The following is an 18,589-nucleotide window of genomic DNA, read 5'->3' as shown; positions in this document are numbered from 1 at the left end:
ACAATTTAAAACTTTTGAGTAATGAACATGTAATTTATAATAAAAGAGTTTGTACAGTACATAAAACATGGCAGCGCTTTTTCCCAAATCAACTCCTCATCTGTCCACCACTCAGTCCCATTTACTTCAATAGAGCTGAACTGCAATACCAGACACAACCCATGGAAAGGCGTGGTGCTGTTTCTGGAAGAGGCAGACATATTTTTCTAATATGATGCAACTCTTTAAACTTTCCTTCCATTGGATGAAACCATTGGGTCTGTAAAAGACTGAACCTGAAGAACATGTGTTGATTTCCGCCTACCATTGTCCTTTTGGCATACATAGATAGCATTAGTAAGTGTCACGCATTATGTTATGGTTATGGTGTATATTGAAATGCTAATATTTAAATGTAGGAAATATGGGTTGCATGATAAGGTCATTAAATTGATTTTAAAGGTGAACAGTCGGCTTGAAGTGAGATGAGAATCTGCATTCTGAAAAATAATACTTTATTCTGTCAAATCATTTTGACAATAATATCAAGAGTTATAATCCTTAAAGGGACACTGACAGGCTGAATAAGCATAATTATCTATATATATGCATGCACCGGTCTTCTATTGTGTTATAAAAACATATAAGTCTAACCCCTGTCCACCTTATGAATACTGTAAAATGATGTTTTATAACCTGTTAGAATTGCTCGTCTTTCTGCCCAAGGGGCAGCGTTTCTGCTTCACTTCTGCCCAGGCAGCCTCCCCCCAACCGCCGTTCTGAAGCGCCGCCCAGCTCATCAATATTCACTTCGCTGGGCGGCTTCTGCTGTTCCCGACATTACAAGATCCGGCGCATGCCCAATACAAATCTATGGGCATCGGACTCCATTTCATCTTATGCGCATGCGCCCGGCACCCTCACTGATTTGTATTGGGCATGCGCCGGATCTTGTAATGTCGGAAACAGCAGAAGCCGCCCAGCGAAGTGAATATTGATGAGCTAGGCGGCGCTTCAGAACGGCGGTTGGGGGGAGGCTGCCTGGGCAGAAGTGAAGCAGAAACGCTGCCCCTTGGGCAGAAAGACGAGCAATTCTAACAGGTTATAAAACATCATTTTACAGTATTCATAAGGTGGACAGGGGTTAGACTTATATGTTTTTATTACACAATAGAAGACCTGTGCATACATATATACAGCTAATTATGCTTATTCGGCCTGTCAGTGTCCCTTTAAGGGTACATTCACACAGCAGATTTTAATGCTGTCAAAATCCACAGTGCAGACCATGGTTTCTGACGCAGTTGCTCACATTAGGTACTGCGGGCCTGGACATGGATTAGCTCCATTGAATGAGTGGTTAACCATCATGGCTTCAAGTAGCAACTGTTTGCACACGGTCGGGGGTTTAAACCTCTGGGTCGCAAATTGCAGCACTGCTCCCCTTTGAAAACAATGGACTGCAGACATCAAGTGGCTGTCGGCAGAGTTCTCATGCGGTGTCTGAATTAAAATTCCATGTGAACAGGCCCTAACAGAGTCAAAAAAGTTTGGCCTTGTTCCTCATGCAAACCTGGCTTTCATTGAGTAAAACACTGGTCTTAAACCTATGGCTCTTTGTAATGTCAACCATGCTTGAAGTTTTAGTTTTAGCTAAAGAACCGCAAGTTGGATACCAAAGATCTAAATTGTACTGGAAAAACCCTGGTTGTCATTGACAATGAGGTCACATTTTCTTATAAACAGTTGTGATACTTGATGTTGTTTGACATTTCTACAGCTTTGGTAAGAATAGAGTCATTGTTCAAAGATAAAGAAACCTAACCCTAAGTGAATTATTCCCTAACAGAGAATAGTTGGAAGGAAGTGTTTATTTCAAAGACATGTACAATCAAGTAACTGTTCCATCAGGCATAGAATAGAACCCGACTATTGAAGAAATTATAGTGCTCTTTCTCCAAGTACATTTCTAAGAGGGTGTACAAAGGGGTAAGTGCTGATATTCTTAGGACTCTGTACTTTGTTCTGTAACATTTACTGTCACGTTAGCCTGTTTGATAAGATTTAGCTGGCACAGGCGAATACATTGAACAAAGTGAAGACTATACCTTAGTGGTCATCTGGGAACAAAATAAGGACACACATTAGTGCAGTGAGTACCCCCTTCCAATTCTTTCTTTTTTTGGCCATCATGCAATGACAATCTGTTTTGTTATCTTGTAGACACACATTCAGAAATGACTGCTTTTGACTAGTTCTTTCATCTGAACAAATTCTGAAAACTAGAGAACCAATTGATATGATGAGTGGTGAGATTTTATACCTGTTGGTTCACCGCAACGGCATCTAGTCCATTATACATGATATTAACCCATCCATCTTTTGATGCCAAAACAAACAGTGACATTAAGGCCTAAAATGAAATGAGATGGTTAAGTTACAATTAGGATTTACAATCTTCAAGTGGCAATGAGACAAAATAATGTTGTCACCATGTTGTTTCAGCCATTACCTGTCCTAAGTTATCAAAGTTGTACTTGTGATGCACCCATTTATAATTGGCAGCTTCACAATCTGACCTGTTGGTGACATTTCGAACATCTACACCAAGGCAGTAGAAAAATTTCCCCTTAAAAAGCTAAAGAAACAAAGAAGAAATATGTAAATTTACTAGTAGAAGAAGGAATACAATAGTGAAGGCAATGGGATACATTTCGAGGAAGAGGCTTTCTATCCCAACTTTGGGAGACAGTCAAGCTCTCATAACTAAACTGCAGACAGCCTCCCCTGCATGGACCCTCTTGGGGGATATGTAAGGGTAGAACAAAGTATTCAACACACAGAACATTCAAAGTACTGCCATGTTACCTACCATGCAGTGCTCTGCAAGAAAAGACAGTGGCACATTTAGTAAATTCACACTACATATCTGTAAAATCAACAGATATCAATGGGATGATGTTCACATAATATGTTAGGGGACTATACCTGTACCCCAAGGATCCCAAAGATGATGAAGAAGGCACAACAGATCAGGACAATATTTCCAATAGGTTTTAGAGAAGATATTAGGGTTTCTACTACCAGTTTGAGTCCTGGAGCTCTGCTGATTACCCTGATTAAAAAAAATACAAGGAAAAGAGAGTACATTTGTCTTCATTCTTGTCTTTTAAGGTAATAATTATTTACTTTAGCAAGATTTCTTTTGGTTGGTAAAACATATTTTTGAACTTGAGGTCACACCTACTAATAATAGTAATAATAGTAGCAACAAAAATAGCCCCTGCCCCAATGCTGTTCATCTGTGGACCAGATCATTTATATGATTTTATTTAATTTTTATTCATTACCTCCACCCCTTCTCCTCTCTATGGGTTGTGGTGGATGTGAGGGTTTTTTATTCTTGATATACTGGTTTGTTTGTATATTAAATTTGAAAAAAAAAAATATATAAAATAAATAAATTATAAAAGACAATTACATAAATTTCTACACATTCTGATATATCAATATCTTTGATACAGAATAGATGAAAAAATGTATTTAAAGTAATGGACAGATCATATTAGGCCCAAATGAGTTTATTCAGTCTCAATTGTTTCAGTAACATATAAACAAGATGTGTGCTGCTCTTCTTAATAAATATAAGCATAAATGAAGTGTTTTTTTGGCACCCACATTGCTCTTCTGTCATAAGGGTTGTATTACTATTTCTGGTGCAAAAGTTGTTGTGAAGTCCTCATACGGTTCCAAGGATAAAGACAAGCCACCGTAGTGAAGCCTGTAGCAACACCAGATCCACTCTGTGGTATTTACTGCACTTACTGAATAAAATTAGAACATTGCATAAAAGTCTCACAGCTACACAGGCCCAACTCTTTCACTTCTGTTTCTTCGGGGGGCATTGCAATTCTCTATCCGGGACAATCCTTAAATACCCTTATGATACTTAAAAACACACAGTGCCTTGCAAAAATATTCACCCCTCTTGACTTTTTTCGTATTTTGGTGCCTCACAACCTGGAATTAACATGGATTGTTTAAGGATTTGCATTATTTAATGTACAAAACATGCCCACAACTTTGAAGATGTTTTTATTTATTTATTGTGCAGCAAACAACAAATTGGACAAAATAGCAGAAAAAGTTAATGTGCATAACTATTCACCCCCCTAAAGTCAATACTTTGTAGAGCCACCTTTTGCGGCAATCATGGCTTCAAATCACTTTGGATAAGTCTCTATGAGCAGAACTGCTCCTTCAAGTTGGATGGTTTGCGTTTGTGAACAGCAATTTTTAAGTCTGACCACAGATTTTCTATTGGATTGAGATCTTGGCTAGGCCATTCCAACACATTTACATGTTTCCCCTTAAACCACTCAAGTGTTGCTTTAGCAGAGTGTTTGGGGTCATTGTCCTGCTGGAAGGTGAACCTCCATCCTAGCCTCAAATCACACACAGAGTGGTACAGGTTTTGCTCAAGAATATCCCTGTATTTAGCACCATCCATCTTTATCTCAACTCTGACCAGTTTCCCAGTCCTGGCTGCTAAAAAACATCCTCACAGCATGATGCTGCCACCACCATGTTTCACTGTGGGGATGGTGTTCTTTGGGTGATGTGATGTGTTGGGTTTGTGCCAGACATAGAGTTTTCTTTGATGGCAGAAAAGTTACATTTCAGTCCCATCAGACCAGACCACTTTCCTCCATACATTTTGGGAGTCTCCCACATGCCTTTTTGCAAACTCACAACGTGCCTTTTTGAAAGAAATGGCTTTCTTCTGTCCATAAAGCCCAAATCTATGGAGAGTACGCCTTATTGTCATCCTATGTACAGATCCTCCAATCTCTGCTGTGGAACTCTGCAGCTCCTCCAGGGTTACCTTAGGTCTCTGTGCTGCCTCTCAGATTAATGCCCTCCTTGCCCGCTCCGTGAGTTTTGGTGGGCGGCCGTCTCTTGGCAGGTTTGCTGTTGTGCCATGTTCTGTCAATTTGGTTATGATAGATTTGATGGTGCTCCTGGGGATCATCAAAGATTTGGATATTTTTATTATAACCTAACCCTGACTTGTACTTCTCAACAACATTGTCCCTTACTTGTTTGGAGAGTTTCTTGGTCTTCATGGCAGTGTTTGGTTAGTGATGCCTCTTGCTTAGGTGTTGCAGCCTCTGGGGCCTTTAAAAAAAGGTGTGTATATGTAATGACAGATTATGTGACACTTAGATTTCACACAGGTGGACATCATTTCACTAATTATGTGACTTCTGAGGGCAATTGGCTGCACCCGAGCTTTTTATGGGCTTCCTAACAAAGGGGGTGAATACATACGCACATGCCAATTTTCTGTTTTCTGCTTCTAAACAATAGTTTTATTTATATATTTTTCTAATTTCACTTCACCAACTCAGACTATTGTGTTCTGATCTATCACATAAAATTCAGATCAACAAAACATTGAACTTAAGGCTTTAATGTAACAAAATACGAAAAAAGTCAATGGGGGTGAATACTTTTGCAAGGCACTGTACATAAAACAATTTTAAACATTCCAATATAACTGTAGCTTTGATTCCATACAGAATATATCATACATCTAAGGGTATTCCCAGGATTATTCGCTATTAATAAGTCGGCGTGATTAGGTTATCTCACGCCACACAGGATTTCACCTGGGATCCTTAAGTTAGATGGCGGCGGCCGGCCCATCGCGAGCAAATGGAGTTTGATTTTATTTATTTTTTATTGTTAATTTTACACTCAGATGCCGCGATCATGTATGAACGCAGCATCTGAGGGGTACAATGACGGGGGCAGTGCTATCACAGCTCCCTCTCATTGCACCCGCTACTTGCACAAAAAATGTGCTTCGGGACGATGGCACTGTTATGGGGGTGGATCAGTGGATGGCACTGTTATGGGGGGATCTGTGGATGGCACTGTTATGGGGATCTGTGGATGGCACTGTTATGGGGGATCTGTGGATGGCACTGTTATGGGGGGTGATCTGTGGATGGCACTGTTATGGAGGGGGATCTGTGGATGGCACTGTTATGGGGGGGTGGATCTGTGGATGGCACTGTTATGGGGGGGTGGATCTGTGGATGGCACTGCTATATATGTGTCACCCACAGATCCCCCACCCCATAACAGTGCCATCCACATATCCCCCACCCCATAATAGTGGCATCCACAGATGCCCTAATATACCATAGCTAAATCTGTTGGAGGGAGGAGGGGCCGGTGTCATGCAAATGCGGCAGGGCGGTGCGGTCACTGTACTCCAGCCCCGCCGCTCATTTACTTCCTTAATGCCTAAACATTTTATAATAATAGCTTTAATTGACGTTTCGATCCCCAGCCCCATCTGTACTACCGTACTTACTAAATGTCCTGTAGCAAGCAGAGCAGGGCAGGCGGCCGGCCGGAACTCACTGATGTCACGTGACGTGCCTGCGCCGCCTACTTTATGAATGAAGTAGGCGGCGCAGGCACGTGACGTCAGTGAGTTCCGGCTGGCCGCTCTGCTCTCCCTGCTACAGGACATTTAGTAAGTACGGTAGTACAGATGGGACTGGGGATCATCAATTAAAGCTATTATTATAAAATGTTTAAGCAATAAAGCAGTGTGTTAGCGGTGGGGCTGGAGTACAGTGACCAAACCGCCCTGCCGCATTTGCATGACACCGGCCCCTCCTTCCTCCCCCCTCCAGCTGATCGCAGACTGCGATGTAAAATGGCAGCATACGACCCATAAGAAGCAGGGGCATTTTCCCCCCACTTTTGGGGGGAAAAAGTGCGTCTTATGGGTCGAAAAATACGGTAAATCCAGGTGGCCGCAGGAGGTCCACCCCTTTTCTCCTTACTTTACAAAAGTATATAGAAACATCAAAAGTCGCTAATTATGAAGCAAGTATTGTGTTCGATTCGGCTGCTTCTCCAAATTTCACAAAGCATTTGACTTGTGACGAATTACCTTGTCATGAAGCGCATTCGTTTCTATGTAGTGGGCGCAATCATGGGGAACGGCGATCATACCGCCCGCATAATTGAATCCCTCAGATGCCACATTCATCTGAGATTAAAATTAAGGTCTTTCAGGAGTTATTACGGTTAAAAAAATGAATACTGTATTCACCTTATCCATTTGCTCATGGAGAGGCTGTTACAGCCATCTTGATTGAAGACTAATGACAATCAAAATAGCTGCAACAGCCTCTCCAGGAGCAAATGGATTAGGCAAGTATTTTTTATTTTTTTTGCCACCGTTTCAGGAAAAATAGATTTATTATCATGCTATGTGGTGAATCAAATTTTTCCAATTCATTTGGCTTCGATTCGTTTATCACTAATTGTATGTGTTGCAATTTCTAATTCTATTTTTAATGACATAAACATGTTGATGTTAAATCTCATGTGCAGTGTCTAAAGGAATGCACTTGCTTAGGGTACATACACATGAGGGGAATAATCTATTGCAAATCTTTTTGCTGATTGTCTAAAAATCCATAAAAAGTGTTGCAAAAGGTACAATACATAATGAAATATCACAGAAAGAGAAGAAGATGAAGAAGATTTCTATTCACCTTAGAGGTCGTAATGTCCGCAAGAGACGTAAAACTCTCAAAACTCCTAGAATTTTTGCTCCACCAGCAGATGCCACAGAAACCACAATATCAATTAATGACACAAAAACAAGGAACCCATCCAGAATATTCCAGCTACTTCGGAGATATGCCTGGTCTCCAAAGTAAAGTCCTAGAGAAACCACCTGAAGAAAACAATGAAAGTCAGAAAGATAAATTGCACTGGAACAAAAAGATAAGCAGAACTTCATTTCCATAAGAAGAGGACAAATATGAATAAATATTTGACTGGTCTCGGATTTGAATACATAGACATACCTTTAATGTCATCTCAGCTACAAAGATAGCAGTAAATATATAGTTTGATATACTGAGAAACAGCCGCTCCTGCAGAAGATAGAGAAAAAACATTAGAAAAATTGGAGATAATGAGAATGAAGACCGGTAAAAGGTTTCTGACATGAAGTATGAGTCTTTATATAAATATTAGCTTGGAGGTTATATGAACAGATGCTTAAAGGGTGTTCTCTGATCAAAGCCATGTCTGAATGAGATTAACCAAGCTTTTTAACACTTCTTGGCTCCCACCCCTCTCCCTACTAGACTTGGAGGAAAGCAAACTCTTCTGCTCCACTATGCTTGGTTCCAGCTCCTTTGGTCAACTGCATAGAAGGGGGTTGCATGTTGCGTTTAAGCCAATGACTAGTGGCAGCGATGATATGTAACCCAAGAAGTGATTCAGTGATAGGCTGTTTGAGGGACATGTCCCCACTGCAGCCATTGCTGCATTGCACAGATGACCCCTGGATGTGCTGGAAAATAGCAAGCGGAGGCGATAGTGTGGCAAATGCAGTGGTGGAAAAGAGGAACAGAAAGCAAGTGTTAGGGAGCAGATAAGTCTGTGAAGCTGTAACCACAAATTCTAGTATGGTCATGGGTGGACTGGCCATAGACCCTAGAGGGAAATGTACCTGTGAGCCAATGCCTAGGGGCATCCTGGGCACATCTTATGGCCCCCAGCCAGATAAGTAATGATTTGACATACAATTAACACTGGGAGCATCAAGTACTTATGCATTTGGCCAGCAGCTGCAGGTGTATTCTTGACTTCTGAATTCAACTCTATTGCCATCCTGAGGCAACTGGAGTACGAGGACAGAACATGTCACCACAGAGGGGCAGGTTCTGGGGAGCTATTTTGTGCTGGGGAAGTTTTGTGTCACAATTTGGTATTGCTAGCCCTGCCTACTTGTGTTGGACGTCCCTTCTGTCATTGTGGACCAGCCAACAATATGGGGCCAATTTTAGTTTTTTCCAGGGCCACTTTAAGTTTCCAGTCCACTCCTGTTATAGCAGCCAACAGATAACAAGAGTTAGTTAACTTGCGAGTAAATAAGATTAGCAAAAACAGATCAACAGGATTAAATCAAACAGGGAGCCCAACAATAATTGTTCAAATTTATAGTTCTAGAATTGTCTAAGTGTTCCATAATTTTTATACAACCTGCAGCATTCTCCTACTTATGACTCTAAGATGTTGTTAAGCGTCATCTCCTGCTATGTCCAGACAGGCTGGTGCTGTTACAGTTACAGTTTTTCATCATCTAAAGAGACATAGGTTGGAGTCAACTGGAATTAGGTGTTTTATATTTTCCAGCCTGCAAATTAGTTAAATAGCCTAATCCTACTTGGATGCTGGCTGTACTTTCGTATGGAAAATAATGCTTCTCCATATTTATAAAACCATGTGAAACAAGCATCCACTGGGGACCAGTTGATTATAGAAAAGTAATCAAACCCAGGTCCATTGTGCCATCATTAATTTCCATTAAATGGATTTCCCAATTACAAATACTTGTTCTCTATCTTGCAATCATGAGGATGGGGGAGGGCCCCATGTTTATTTATTTATTTTACGCACTTATATAGCGCTACTATATTCCGCTGCGCTTCACAGATATTATCACTTGCTGTCCCCAATGGAGCTCACAATCTAAGTTCCCTATCAGTATGTCTTTGGAGTGTGGGAGGAAACCGGAGTACCCGGAGGAAACCAAAGCAAACACGGGGAGAACATACAAACTCCATGCAGATGTTGCCCAAACCCAAGCAAACCTAGGACCCCAGTCCTGCAAGGCAACCGTGCTAACCACTGAGCCACTATGCTGCCCACAGTGTTTCCCCATTTCATTGGAGTAGCTGTTATATACAGTCAGGTCCAAAAATATTGGGACATCAACACAATTCTAACATTTTTGGCTCTATACACCACCACAATGGATTTGAAATGAAACAAACAAGATGTGCTTTAACAGCAGACTGTCAGCTTTAATTTAAGGGTATTTACATCCAAATCAGGTGAACGGTGTAGGAATTACAACAGTTTGCATATGTGCCTCCCACTTGTTAAGGGACCAAAAGTAATGGGACAATTGGCTTCTCAGATGTTCCGTTGCCAGGTGTGTGTTATTCCCTCATTATCCCAAGTAAAATGAGCAGATAAAAGGTCCAGAGTTTATTTCAAGTGTGCTATTTGCAATTGGAATCTGTTGCTGTCAACTCAACGTGAGATCCAAAGAGCTGTCACTATCAGAGAAGCAAGCCTTCATTAGGCTGAAAAAAAAAAAAAAAAAAAAAACCATCAGAGAGATAGCAAAAACATTAGGCATGGCTGAAAAAACTGTTTGGAACATTCTTTAAAAGAAGGAACGCATCGGTGAGCTCAGCAACACCAAAAGACCCAGAAGACCACGGAAAACAACTGTGGTGGATGACCGAATAATTCTTTCCCTGGTGAAGAAAACACCCTTCACAACAGTTGGCCAGATCAAGAATACTTTTCAGGAGGTAGGTGTATGTGTGTCAAAGTCAACAATCAAGAGAAGACTTCACCAGAGTGAATACAGAGGGTTCACCACAAGATGTAAACCATTGGTAAGCCTCAAAAACAGGAAGGCCAGATTAGAGTTTGCCAAACGACATCTAAAAAAGCCTTCACAGTTCTGGAACAACATCCTATGGACAGATGAGACCAAGATCAACTTGTACCAGAGTGATGGGAAGAGAAGAGTATGGAGAAGGAAAGGAACTGCTCATGATCCTAAGCATACCACCTCATCAGTGAAGCATGGTGGTGGTAGTGTCATGGCGTGGGCATGTATGGCTGCCAATGGAACTGGTTCTCTTGTATTTATTGATGATGTGACTGCTGACAAAAGCAGCAGGATGAATTCTGAAGTGTTTCGGGCAATATTATCTGCTCATATTCAGCCAAATGCTTCAGAACTCATTGGACGGCGCTTCACAGTGCAGATGAACAATGACCCAAAGCATACTGCAAAAGCAACCAAAGAGTTTTTTAAGGGAAAGAAGTGGAATGTTCTGCAATGGCCAAGTCAATCACCTGACCTGAATCTAATTGAGCATGCATTTCACTTGCTGAAGACAAAACTGAAGAGAAAATGCCCCAAGAACAAGCAGGAACTGAAGACAGTTGCAGTAGAGATGAAACCCAGCGTCTGGTGATGTCTATGCGTTACAGACTTCAGGCTGTAATTGACTGCAAAATAATTTGCAACCAAGTATTAAAAAGTGAAAGTTTGATTTATGATTTTTATTCTGTCCCATTACTTTTGGTCCCTTAACAAATGGGAGGCACATATGCAAACTGTTGTAATTCCTACACCGTTCACCTGATTTGCATGTAAATACCCTCAAATTAAAGCTGACAGTCTGCAGTTACAGCACATCTTGTTCGTTTCATTTCAAATCCATTGGGTTGGTGTATAGAGACAAAAAATTTTGAATTGTGTCAATGTCCCAATATATATGGACCTGACTGTATGTGTGTTGCCATTGAAGTCTATAGGTATACTGAAGATAGCCGAGTGATTGTACTCAACACTGCCATAGACCACTGCTCCATTTAAAAGGGGAAACAAGTGAATCCAGCAGTTGGATCCCCACATATCAAACACTTATAGGGGATAATTGTTTGAAATAGGACACTTTTGCAGCATCTTTGATCTGAAAAGCATTTCTCAACAAGAGTGGCAGGAGGTTTCCTCTACTCTACATAAGGGATAACAATTAAGGTTGTTCCAGCATAGGAACCAAAAACCCAAATGACTGGATTAGGCATATGCCGGACACCACTGGTGCCCTATGGATTCCATTAACTATAATGGGATCTATGAAGCTTCCCACATGGATATTGACATTTTGCCAAACTAGTCATTTTTACTTTTTTTTGGTACCAAAATCTGCCACATAGACTCCAACCAAGAACCTTCACCGGAGATTTGAACCTAGCTTGAATGACAACTCATTAACATGATTATTCCCCTTTTATCTGTATACTATTGCTATGCTTATATGACATCTACTAGCGATAACAGAATTTATGCAGCCTGCTCCGAATGGGTTAACCTTTTCATTCATCTCTCCTCTTTCTGACTTGAGTAAGTTATATTACTGCAGTCACAACAATAAGAGCTGGGATACATCATCCAGAATAATAAAGATGATTCTCACCGTACTCTTGTGCTCAATCTGAGGCCTCTCTAGAGCAATAGTGATGCAGTTGAGGAAAATAAATGCGAGGACCACATAGTCGAAGAGCTTGTGTGCAATTATTGTCTGACACATGATGCGAAACCTGCATGGAACGAAGACAGAGGCAATCACAGTTTAATCCAGAGAAGCAGCCTAGAAATGCTATTCCACAACACCGTTCTTTTTGTTAACTCTGCATATCAAATAATCGTCACTGTGGCCTAAATAAAACAGTTAAGCACTTCTATTATTTCTGTCTGTCAGACCAGATTGAGGATTCTGCAATTGTTGGATTATATTCAAGCTTATGTCGTGCAATACTCCAGTAATTAAAACTTGCTGCCAGAAAGTTAAATTGCATATTTTGGCTTGTGAATGCTATAACGAATGATCTCATTGGTAACATACAGAGACTTCAGTGCCCCAACATCCTTGAAGCTGCTGTCCAAGGTCCTGGAAAAACCTCTCAAGCTTGTAAAGATCTTGCTTTAACTCTGAGCACAGTTATTTCTGCGGTGCGTGAACCTGATCTTATAGTTTCACGGTAGTTAGTGAACTAGAAGTAGAGCAGGGAGCAAGATGTTCCATGAGTGTTTTCAGCAAATGGATGATAGAAAACGGCTTCTGAGTTTAATCAAACGGACTCAAAATACTTTGGAGAGCTGTAATGCATATCTGTAACCATAGGAGTCTGGGAATTTAATCTCAAAGCATAAATTAGTGCATTCCTCTATTTTCTGCAATACTGCAAAAAGGGCAAGACTTACAGTGTTTATACAATATGCCAATTTGATGCTGAAACTAAGAGACTTGTTCTGTCTACCTATTCCATGAACTTGAGTCTTTTTATATACAATTATTACATCTCTTGGAGCTGACAGAGCTAATAGCTTGCATCTTGTGCAGCTGGAGAATATTTTGTACCACTATAACACTCTTTTGGCAAATTGCTGAGATATGTTTTAGGTACAAAAATGTTTCAGTAGATCATAAAATATAGGCATTGTGAATGTCAGTGTACTTTCAACAAACTTTACATAAATCAATACCAGAGGTAAATATAAGAAACTTTGTAATATATCGTATCTGAGAAAAATGTATCTTTCTGACCTCCTCTCTCCTAAACTAACATTCTCTGCTGAATGTGTTGTGATACATTCTATCCATAGAAGTTTATGGAGAGAGAAAGGGCTGGATGAGGTAGTAAGTGCAGAGACACACACACAGACATGCTGTCTGTAGAAGGCCATGGAGATGGGAAGGAGAGAAGAGAGTAAGTGCAGAGAGACACACACAGGCATGCTGCCCATCGTGATCTATGGAGAGGGGTAAGGTGAGTAGAAGTGAGCTGCTAGAGGAAGTTAGAGGCATTTTTCTCTGATAAGATATATTACAAAAGTTCCTTGAAAACAAGTGACCTTGTTAAAGTCACATGTCCTTACAGTGTAACTGTCAATACAGTTTATTTTAAATATGTTGTGGGGACAGGGATTTTAACAATTTTTGTGATATATTTTATTAGGAAAAAATGCTTCTTTGCACTAGAAAATGGTGTAAGAGTCTCCTTAGCAAAGTTTCAACTCACCGTTACTAAGGAGAATCTGTCTTCAGTCTTTAGTCCTACTGAGCACTGAAGATACCAGTGTATAACATTCCCTCTTGGCCTCTTGTCACTACCCCAGTCCCTTACATATACCCTAACCATCACTGCCCATCACGGACGGGACATACTGTGGTAATGGAGTCCGCATACAAGTGCTGATGCTCATTAGTCACATCCACACCCCCTTTCTGTACTTCATGTCTCTTCATGAGCTCCATTCCCCAAAGACTGAGTTGAAGATTATATTAAACTATATTCAAGATCATAATCCCTGGCAAGTAGAGCAGAGAGGAGAATGAGGCAGCTCTTTAGCTTGGTGTTATGAAGTAACTTGTCTTGTTGTGTGATTAGAACAGGTTTTGTATGTACTAATAGGACAATGGCCATTCTATTTCCCCTGATGATTTCTCCACAGACAAAACAACCGATTATAACTAATGAAAGGTATTTGGGAATACAATTATAGTAAAGTAATATTGAAGTATTTTAAATTTCTTAATTCTCGGAGAACCCCTTTAAGGGTGGACACATTAGTATACTGGGTCCAATGAGCCTTAGTAAAGAGGAGCCTGGAGAATTGCTTTAAAATAAAAATTTTGATATGTATTGCATGTGGTTTAAAGAGCTATCTGGTTTGGATAGCTCAGTCTCTGATTCCAGGTCATTTGGGTCATGTGGAGTCTTGCTGCTAGGAGATAATAGTTGTTACCCAACCCAATTCCAACTCAAAAGCTACAATGTAAAAGATATAGAATTACATTTGGGAATTGTCTAAATAGGTAAGGGCTCTAGCCTGCCGAACTTCCTCACCAGGCCATACCATGAAACTTAGTAAAGGGTATGATGCAGACCTAGGTTACTTTATGCTGAGTAAAATACTTTAGCACAACTCTTTACTTAAAAGGGGTCATCTGACTATTTGTAACTGATCACCTATCCTCTGGATAGGTCATCAGCATCTGATCGGTGGAAGTCTGACACCCAAGACCCCTGATGATCAGCTCTTTGAGAAGATCTTTTACTAAAATGGGGCTGAGCTGTGCCTAGGCCACGTGGCCTCTGGCCATGATGTCACTGGTCTAGGGTAAGCAGCGAGAAGGTCTCAGCTCTCAAAGGAGTGCAAGCCTTTGAAAACAACTAATCATCAGGGTTTTTGGATGTTGGATCCCCACTAATCAGATGCTGATGACCTATCCAGAGGTTACACATAGTCAGATAACCCCTTTCAAGAGGTTTTTCAGTTTGCATCAAAATATTATTCGTTAGGGTAGCTGTATTTTTGTAATGTATTTGTAATGTGTTTATTTCACCTTTATTTTCCATTCTGAGCTGTGGTCACATGATTTTATGTCCTTAGACATGTCAAATCGCAACAGGGGCAGTGCTAGGGGAGTGTCTATGTAACTGGATGGGTGGGAGGGGCTATAAACTAGCTGGGGGTTGTTAGGGGCGGTGCTGGAGCTGTGGCAGAGAAAGGAGAAGTGCATCATGGGTTTGGTTGGAATACAGCAAAAATAAATCCGACATACAGGATGTAAACCAACCAGTTATTTGTTTACATGGAAAAAAATGGGCCAGAAGAGCCCCAAAAAAAAAAAAAAAAAAGCATAAGGAAGATGTGCATGAGGTAACCAACTACATGAGCATATCTGTGAAAAACCATAGTAGTCCAGGAAACCTCTATACTCATACTCATTTGTCCGACAGCTTTCTCTCCTGACTCCCCTATACACATGCATGCTTGGCTCAGCTCTGTAGAAGCATACCACAAAGTCTGAATGTGTTACCTGTTTTGAGGCGAGAAAAGGAATATGGACCAATCCTCCCGTATTTCACACCAATCTGGCCGATACGCTTCAATCATTTTTCTGATTCGGAAACATAAACTCTGTAGAGAGAAGCATTTACAAGTCACTTGTTTATATGTAATTGGAGCTGTCATCTTCTGCCACTATTCAGCAATGTGTCATTTTCTTTTGGTAAACTCTCTGTGGATGTCACAGTGTTTAATCTACAATCTCAAAAATGCCATTACGCTCTGCTGTCATCAGTACCTTTCATGTAAATACTTGGCACAAATCCCTTGAAGAGCACTAACGTACTGATTATGGTCTTTTTCAAGATATAATGCTGCCATTAATATGAATACAATCCATACTGCTAAGTCTCTGTTGACTAGAAGCCTCTGTAATCAAATTATTATTAATACCTCATCACATTCTAATTGCTTTATTTTGTTAACATCCCCCAAATCATTAATTTTAGTTTCAGAAGCCAAGAACTGTTATATCCGCATCAGAATTGAAGGAGAACATAATTTTCTTCATTATGTCATGCTATCTGCATTATACACGTAGCACATCTGCGGCAGGTAAATCCAGTAGTCTGTTCTGGCAGAGAAGCAGACTATCAGAGTCACTATATCCGGCATAGCCTGTCACCACCAAGTTCCACTGGATCTCCATTCTGCATAATGGAATCTGTCAAAGATCCGGTAGGTTTCCGGCATAAATGCATAAAATACCGCTGCATAAAATGTCAGCATAAAATACTGCTGCATGCTCCAACAATCTGCTCCTCCATCACAGCAAGATACTGGATTTACCTGCCACAGATGTGAACCTACCCTAAGCAGTAGACACTCTCATAATAATGTGCACATGTGTATATGGTACTTATCTTGCCTGGTTCCAGTGCCATGTCCCGATGAGAGTCCGTAGATCCAGACCCTGGCTCCTATACCCTGATCCAGGCCCGTTTCTGGATATTGCCTCTGCCTTGCCCCTTAGATTTTTCTTCTGGTACTTGGCTCTGCTCCTGACTAAGTTCCTGTCTAATCCAATCCGCTTACCTGTCACATTCCTGACTGCTCTCCAGGCAATGATCCTTGGCTCCATTCCTGACTATGTGAATACTGCATCAGCACTACTGCTGCCAAATGGAGACTATTCTGGGAACTGCAACTTGGAGATCTTCCTTTGGCAAAGTCCATACATCCTTGGTGGGATAGGAGGAACGACCAGGGAATCCCTTAGAATTCTGACCCTAGTATAGCAAATAACTTTGAGGCCGTTATGGTACCAAAAATAGTAAAAAGCAGAGTGGACCCAGCATGCATGTGGAACCTGTCCTCCCTGAATTTTATGGTGGCCATTATGGCACATAACAGGTAGTATTTAGTGTTAGGTTCCCGTCTTATAGAGATCGCCTTCATGTTTGGCAGACGGGCCTAATATTGCACAAAATATATTTGCCAAGAACCTCAAATTTGCAAAATAAGTGTAGCATTAGCACCAGAATCTATATATATATACAGACGTGGACAAAATTGTTGGTACCCTTTGGTCAATGAAAGAAAAAGTCACAATGGTCACAGAAATAACTTTAATCTGACAAAAGTAATAATAAATTAAAATTCTATAAATGTTAACCAATGAAAGTCAGACATTGTTTTTCAACCATGCTTCAACAGAATTATGTAAAAAAATAAACTCATGAAACAGGCATGGACAAAAATGATGGTACCCCTAGAAAACACAGAACATAATGTGACCAAAGGGACATGTTAATTCAAGGTGTGTCCACTAATTAGCATCACAGGTGTCTACAACCTTGTAATCAGCCATTGGGCCTATATATATGGCTCCAGGTAATCACTGTGTTGTTTGGTGATATGGTGTGTACCACACTCGACATGGACCAGAGGAAGCAAAGGAAAGAGCTGTCTCAAGAGATCAGAAAGAAAATTATAGACAAGCATGTTAAAGGTAAAGGCTATAAGACCATCTCCAAGCAACTAGATGTTCCTGTGAGTACAGTTGCACATATTATTCATAAGTTTAAGATCCATGGGACTGTAGCCAACCTCCCTGGACGTGGCCGCAGGAGGAAAATTGATGACAAATCTAAGAGACGGATAATCCGAATGGTAACAAAAGAGCCTAGAAAGACTTCTAAAGAGATTCAAGGTGAACTTCATGCTCAAGGAACATCAGTGTCAGATCGCACCATCCGTCGTTGTTTGAGCCAAAGTGGACTACATGGGAGACGACCAAGGAGGACACCATTGTTGAAAACGAATCATAAAAAAGCAAGACTGGAATATGCCAAACTACATGTTGACAAGCCACAAAGCTTCTGGGAGAATGTCCTGTGGACAGATGAGACAAAAATCGAAGTTTTTGCCAAGGCACATCAGCTGTATGTTCACAGACGAAAAAATGAAGCATATCAAGAAAAGAACACTGTCCCTACTGTGAAACATGGAGGAGGCTCTGTTATGTTCTGGGGCTGCTTTGCTGCGTCTGGCACAGGGTGTCTTGAATCTGTGCAGGGTACAATGAAATCTCAAGACTATCAAGGAATTCTAGAGAGAAATGTACTAGCCAGTGTCAGAAAGCTTGGTCTCAGTCGCAGGTCATGGGTCTTGCAACAGGACAATGACCCAAAACACACCGCTAAAAACACCCAAGAATGGCTAAGAGGAAAAAATTGGACTATTCTAAAGTGGCCTTCTATGAGCCCTGACCTCAATCCTATTGAGCATCTTTGGAAGGAGCTGAAACATGCAGTCTGGAAAAGGCACCCTTCAAACCGGACACAACTGGAGCAGTTTGCTCATGAGGAGTGGGCCAAAATACCTGCTGAGAGGTGCAGATGTCTCATTGACAGTTACAGGAAGCGTTTGATTGCAGTGATTGCCTCAAAAGGTTGCGCAACAAAATATTAAGTTAGGGGTACCATCATTTTTGTCCATGCCTGTTTCATGAGTTTATTTTTTTACATAATTCTGTTGAAGCATGGTTGAAAAACAATGTCTGACTTTCATTGGTTAACATTTATAGAATTTTAATTTATTATTACTTTT

At 40.7% G+C, this 18,589-nt stretch overlaps 1 protein-coding gene across 1 annotated transcript in view; it reads right to left on the bottom strand.

Moving 5' to 3' along the window:
• The window catches only part of CACNA1I (calcium voltage-gated channel subunit alpha1 I), a 917,463-nt gene that overhangs the window by 128,674 nt on the left and 770,200 nt on the right, over positions 1-18,589 (bottom strand). Inside the window, exons 17-23 of the mRNA XM_044301221.1 lie at positions 15,510-15,610; positions 12,099-12,222; positions 7,884-7,952; positions 7,566-7,750; positions 2,968-3,094; positions 2,492-2,617; positions 2,303-2,392 (exon numbers count right to left, since the gene is read on the bottom strand). Coding sequence (XP_044157156.1) covers positions 2,303-2,392; positions 2,492-2,617; positions 2,968-3,094; positions 7,566-7,750; positions 7,884-7,952; positions 12,099-12,222; positions 15,510-15,610 — 822 coding nt within the window. The remainder of the gene's footprint in view (positions 1-2,302; positions 2,393-2,491; positions 2,618-2,967; positions 3,095-7,565; positions 7,751-7,883; positions 7,953-12,098; positions 12,223-15,509; positions 15,611-18,589) is intronic.

Source organism: Bufo gargarizans, chromosome 7 (genome assembly GCF_014858855.1).
Source record: "Bufo gargarizans isolate SCDJY-AF-19 chromosome 7, ASM1485885v1, whole genome shotgun sequence".
In the NCBI taxonomy this organism is placed as follows: domain Eukaryota; kingdom Metazoa; phylum Chordata; class Amphibia; order Anura; family Bufonidae; genus Bufo; species Bufo gargarizans.
Note: the sequence above shows the minus strand (reverse complement) of the source record. Positions and strands in the feature narration are given on the sequence as shown.